The sequence below is a fragment of the Anser cygnoides genome, chromosome 2, assembly GCF_040182565.1.
Source record: "Anser cygnoides isolate HZ-2024a breed goose chromosome 2, Taihu_goose_T2T_genome, whole genome shotgun sequence".
NCBI classification, from domain to species: domain Eukaryota; kingdom Metazoa; phylum Chordata; class Aves; order Anseriformes; family Anatidae; genus Anser; species Anser cygnoides.
The window spans coordinates 22,659,164-22,665,163 of record NC_089874.1 but is presented as its reverse complement, the minus strand read 5'-3'; the positions used below and the strand labels follow the sequence as shown (position 1 = coordinate 22,665,163).

At 37.2% G+C, this 6,000-nt stretch overlaps 1 protein-coding gene across 3 annotated transcripts in view; it reads right to left on the bottom strand.

Annotated features, from left to right (window-relative positions):
- Positions 1–686: 686 nt before the first annotated feature.
- The window catches only part of MINDY3 (MINDY lysine 48 deubiquitinase 3), a 49,723-nt gene continuing 44,409 nt past the window's right edge, over positions 687–6,000 (bottom strand). For all 3 annotated transcript variants that reach the window (XM_048061727.2, XM_066991671.1, XM_048061728.2), the window contains 3 exons: positions 5,417–5,504; positions 2,136–2,207; positions 687–1,759 (listed from right to left, as the gene is read on the bottom strand). In XM_048061727.2, coding sequence (XP_047917684.1) covers positions 1,610–1,759; positions 2,136–2,207; positions 5,417–5,504 — 310 coding nt within the window. In that variant the 3' untranslated portion in view covers positions 687–1,609. The remainder of the gene's footprint in view (positions 1,760–2,135; positions 2,208–5,416; positions 5,505–6,000) is intronic.

The following is a 6,000-nucleotide window of genomic DNA, read 5'->3' as shown; positions in this document are numbered from 1 at the left end:
TTTCTTAAGTTGTCTATATGCTTTTGAGTAGCAATACTATTGTTGCACAAGTCTTTTAGCATCCAGACCACACAGATTAAGGAATCTTTTTAAAAAAATACTTTGGAGATGACTTTTTTTTTTTTTTAAACAAACCTCAAAGAGTTAAGATACACTGCTGTCAGATTAGCATTCAGTAATGGTCATGTTAATTGCAGGAGCTACATTTTTAAACAAGTCCTATTTGGACCTGCACTGTTCACTCATTTCCAGATGAAAAACTAACAGATACGTTTTATAGCCCTGCAGAGAACATATCTGCAAGTGTCATGCAAATGATGTTCTCTTTCTGCCATTACTACCTACTTTACAGTGCAACAAGGATTTCACCTCAAACCTACGTGTTCCATTTCTGACCATGCCTGTTTGTCTTCCTGCATGATGATCATTCTAGAGGAATGCAATTTTTAAAAAGTAAAATAGTTCTGAATGCGAATTTCAGCCCTGTTGGCTCTTCAGTCAGTTAAGATGCAATAAATTACCCCCCTCCCCCAACTCCCTCTTGAGATGTGTTCATCTCAAAACCTGGCATTTCTAAAGGCAAGGTCCCTTTTCATCATTTTACAGAAGTGGTAAACAAGTCACATTAAAACCAAATATATATATATATATATATATATATATAAAAAAAAAACAACACATCATGATTCAAGGAAAAAAATTTATTTTAGGGCTAACAAGTTGATAATAAATAAAGGAATATAATAATGTAATAACAGATGTTCTCATGCACTTAACACATACAATAACGCTGGCTTACACTGCTGTTTGGACAAATTGAGAAGAGGTATTTGGCAATATAAGTTTGAATAGTTTAGAGATTATAGAACAAGAAATTCTGCTGTGTTTCTTTTTTTACATTTTTTTATACAAATTCAAATAAATATTAATACATCTATTTTTTCTCAGATTGTGTTCACTTTTAACATGCCTGATAACTAAGCCACAGTAATATACAACTGCCAAGAAATAGTATTTATGAGTTATACTTATTAACATTCCTAGAAATGTATCATATTATGTCACATTGTGCAAGCTCCTTAGGTAAGATTGGATTTTAGGAAAAACTGCAGAAGGTTTAAACTCATTTAAACATATCCAGTGCAAAGGCCAGTCTAGTCCACACATTATGGTACTGTAATGTAAGCCAATATAATTTAAATAATAAAACATGCCTATATGATTCAGAAGCTGAATATGTCTTATGTTTTAAAGATCTGACATCTAATATGCAGATTCTGCAATATCAGACACTTTTCAAATCTTTATGAGATGGCAAAATAATGTTAAGACTTTATAAGTATTTTTTATTTTCTTTTTTAAGGGTAACTCACATTAACAGTACTACAGTGGCCAAAAAAAGACAAACTATTATAATAGAAATCAATCTGATTAAAAAATTAAATATTCCAATTAACACTGAAAAAGTGTTTGTATTCGTTATTTACAATTCATCAATGACACCAGTGTATAACTTCACACAGTCAAAGTATACCACTTTCCGAGCAAATACCAATTTGTCTATCCCCATTCAAGCATCCGATAGTAGCATGTTGTTTATACGTTTCATTCAGTTTAAAGAAGGAGATCGATCTGTGGTCCACAGTAATTCTATATATGGCCATTTGGTTTGCAAGCAGCGCTTTACGGGAGTGTCATCAGTCTGTAGCATTGGTTCTTCAAAGCCCATAACAACTGCTGTGCCTTCTACATACATGACCTGTCAAAACAAATCCAAATATGTCAGCTTATGTTTGTTCAAAACGTTTTTTTTCCTAAAGAAGAATCAAATCCATGAAGAACTTTTTATTATTTATTTTTATTTTTAAATGAAATGAGGTATGAAATCTCTACTCAAAAAGCACAGCTGAAGAGCTGCAGTCTAGCCAACCTATTCACTGTACTATCTACAGTATGATCATAAGCACAAAGCAGTTTCTGATTCCAAATATATCCCTTTGTAAGAAAAATTAATACTTTTGAAAAAGCCAGTGTGAAGTATTTTGTCTGCCACTACAGTTCTACAATTTAAGGCAGGGAGTCAGCTTTGTAGGCTAATTGTTATTAAGATTAGATTTCTGTTTCTTATATCTTACCTTTTCATTATAGTTGGATTGTTTCAGTCCGTTGTAATGGTAAACAGTGAATGACTCTGAAACCCTGGAGTCCTAGTAGAAAGAAAATGGTTAATTTCATGTAATATATACGCTGTGCCTTAAGAGTGTCTTTTCTTTACAACCAGACAAAAGCATTTAAACTGGAAGGCTCAAGGAAACTGTAGGAGTGTACCATTTCTATTTTTCTTTTTCTTTCAGGTGACATATTGAAGATTTTGTTCATCTTGCTTTCCTCATCACGAATTATTAAAAGATGTCATTAAATTAACAGTTAAACTCCTCCAACACCCCCCCCAACATTTTCAAGAGCTACTTATGATTTTCAGTGTTCATGTGGACACTTTAAATCACACCTTCAATACTCAGCATGTAGAAACTGTCTTACTCTTTAAAGTTAAGACACCTCAGGTAGTAGCCACAGTTGTGTGTATTTATAACTGTTTGGATACTGCCAAGTTAAATATTCAGTAAGGACCAGATCCAGTCTCCAACCCTCCGTTTGAAAGGCAGAGAGAAATTTCTATTTTACATGCCTGCCTACCTGCACACTAATTCTGAGGACACCTGTTCAGCTGATGCCTAACAGATGGACTGCAGTTGTCAACCTTTACCACTCCAGGTGTTTAAGTGCTTTAGTCCTAAAAGGACTGAAACGTTTTGCATGTAACTGAATTAGGAAATGCAAATTAGGCGTAATATCACCTCTTTTATACCTACTGGTCCAGGCTCCAAACAAAAGCTTTTCCCATTTTTAAAATACACGGCAATAAAGGCTGAAATGAGGACACATCTGCTCAGGTTACAGCACATTCATCAGTTTACAGAAAGCCCCCGTTCGTTTTTCTTCTCTGGAAGGACTCAACAACTGTGCCATGCTATGGGTCTCACACAGCAAGCGAGGTTATGCAGCAAAGGGAGGGTGGAGAAGGGAACTTACTGAAGTTGCTTCACAGAGACAAATAAAACTACGCTTTGGTGGGAAGGTAAGAGGGCACATTCTTTTCCCTGATAAAGGTATGCTCATCCTGAAGGAAGAGAAGTGCTGGTTTCCAGTTCCTGTCCCACAGATGTTAAGAATTTTGTGCAGTAATTGTTTCCCAAATAAAGGGCATACGAGAGTTCAAGTACTCCCCTCTCCAAGCGACTACCTAACCACTGAAGAGTCATGCTTGCACTCTCAGTCTAAATGATTTTTGACTATTTTTCTAAGTCAACAGCTTTGAAAAGGAAAGCTGAGATCCCTTCTTCCTCTTGAGGTGGAGTTTAGTACTTTCTAGGAGAGTAAGAATGAGAATCCCTTCTCAGGAAAGAAGGAATTGATCGGGATCTCCTGAGCACTAAGTGTTCATATATTACGTAAAGGGGAATATCAACAATTTCAACCATCGCTGGCATCTGCTATTTCCTCACATTACTTTAAGACATTGTTCTTAATTTCCAAAGAATTTTACCTTAACAAAGAATTCTGAACTAGGCATCAGTATGGGTAAGGAAGGGTTCCTGCTGTTCAGTCCAGAGACACGGGTAGGTTTGACAACCTGTGCCCTCAGCATTAAGTCACTCACTGACAGTGGCATCTCCCAGTCCAAAACGTGCTGGTTGTTCAGACTGTACTCTTTAGGCAGTAACATTCCCCATGTTATGTACCAGAGCCAGTTCTACAGCTCAGGGAAAACCGAGTGGCAGGGAATCATGGCAACAGGGAATTAGCTGATGGGCAGGCGCTGATTTGCGGCCTCCACCCTTGCAGCTGACAGAGTTCCTCCACCAGCTCGCCAGGTGACTAAGGTGGGGATCTGCCCAGGACTCCCTGATGCTTCCTTCTCCAGCTACCTTTGGCCTGTCAGAGATGGCATCCAGCAACAGCCAACAAGTTCAGCAGTCCCCAGCAAGGACTTTTTTTTCCCCTCCAGTTATGGCCCACAGTACTGGACAGTTTAGGTACAGCCAGTTATAGAATAGGTACTTTGGCTTTCTAAACTCCATTTTAGGCATCTGAGACCTAAAATTAAGTACTGGAATCTTCTAGACTTAAAAGTGCAATATAATTGTAAAAAATAAGATTAAATTATATTCGTTTTTAAAGATATTTCCACTTCTGGAAGTACAAATGAAAGGAAGACGAAACAGCTGGCAAATACACAACGTGTGTCTAGTTCTGTAAATCCCAAGAAAACGCACACTAACTGCTCTTTTGTCCTCCAGATGCTGAATCATCTCTTAATGATGTATTCAGTCACTACCATCTTTGGCAGTGCATTCTAAATGGCCATCTCGTTTCACAGCGCAGTACTGTTTGGGTGTAATACTCTGTGCAACTCTAACAAAAAGAGTCTTCCTGAAGGTATTTTAAAAATACTAGTTTCACGTTACCTTGGTTGTAAAAATTAAGCCACAGCGTCAATTATATGTTAAACCACAAAAGCCTCCAAAGGATTACTCCTCCCAGCCCTTCTCTTGCCTCCACCATTGTATCTTTCCATCCCTGGGAAAACCCTCTCTCTTCTGCCAATACGAACATTTGAGACTGCTCTCGTCTGGACCAGCTGCCTGTTCTGGTTTAACATACATCTGTACAAAGATGTTCCTCATGGCAGGAGGAAGGCAGCATGACAGCAGGAGAATGTGACCCAGGCCAAAGAGAGAGGCGGGCAGCAGTGCTGGGTTAACACATGCTTCAGCGCAGTGGTGCTTTCTTAATGAATATATGCAAAATTACTTTCAAGCTCTCAATCTGTTTCATTACCCTGGCAGATACTGACTTCCACACATACGAAACATAAATCTGTAATGACTTCTTGTTATACTGTTTACATGATTAGAGATGCATAGTTTTACATATGTTGCAATCTTTTCCTATTTGGGTAGCAATTATAGCAGACATTTGTAATATTGATAGAAACAGACCATCATTTCATTCTCAGAAAAAACAAACTCAGATGAACTTCCTTTTCTGGCTAGGGAAGTGGTTCAATTTCATATGCAACATAATTATATATTTCCAGAACTTAATTTTTGGAATTGTCACTACAAGGGACCTTTCTTCCAGTGTAAAGCTGACAAAATCAGAGATACCTTATGCAAAATGGAAGTCTACGGTTTGCTATGCAATGCAAGAAGTTATTTACTGGTCATACCTGCCAAATGAATGCAATACTTATTATTGAAAATATCTTTATGATATTAATCAAAGTGCTTTATGACCCTCAAAGACAAGTTAAAGAGACAGTGCTCTGCAGCAATGAAGCTATATTGATTACCTGCTCAGGGAAAAATTCTTGCAGAAAAGGACCCAGTAATATGATGCCCAGCCCTTCTGGGTCTAATTTGGTCTTCATGAGGTTTACACTATGACAAAAACATCGGATATAAAAGTATGAGTAAGACGTCTTTACTCCTGCATGACTAAATTACGCTCGGCTACCACAGTGCTGGCTGCCAAGTATATCAATACTATTCTATTTTTAATCCTAAGTGACAAAATGCACCAGAATGGCATGCAAGTTGCCAAAACACAGTTATTTTTAAGTAAAAATAATCTGTTATTTTAAATTAAATAAGTGATAATTCTGAAGGACCACCATATTTGGTAAAGTAATTTGAAACCCATATAATCTAAAACTAGGTTTATAGCCCAAAAGGCATTTTGCTGTCTTGTAAGCATTCTTGAGCTATACATAAAACAGTCATCTCTCAAACACAGCTCCGCAACTGCCGAACAACCTGTTTTGAAACAGAGACTTGAAAAGCCTCCAGGATGTACTAAGCACACTGAAATAAAACTAAGCTTAACATTTCATGTATACGTTGTGCCCTTGATAACAAAGAAGCCAAAAAAATAATG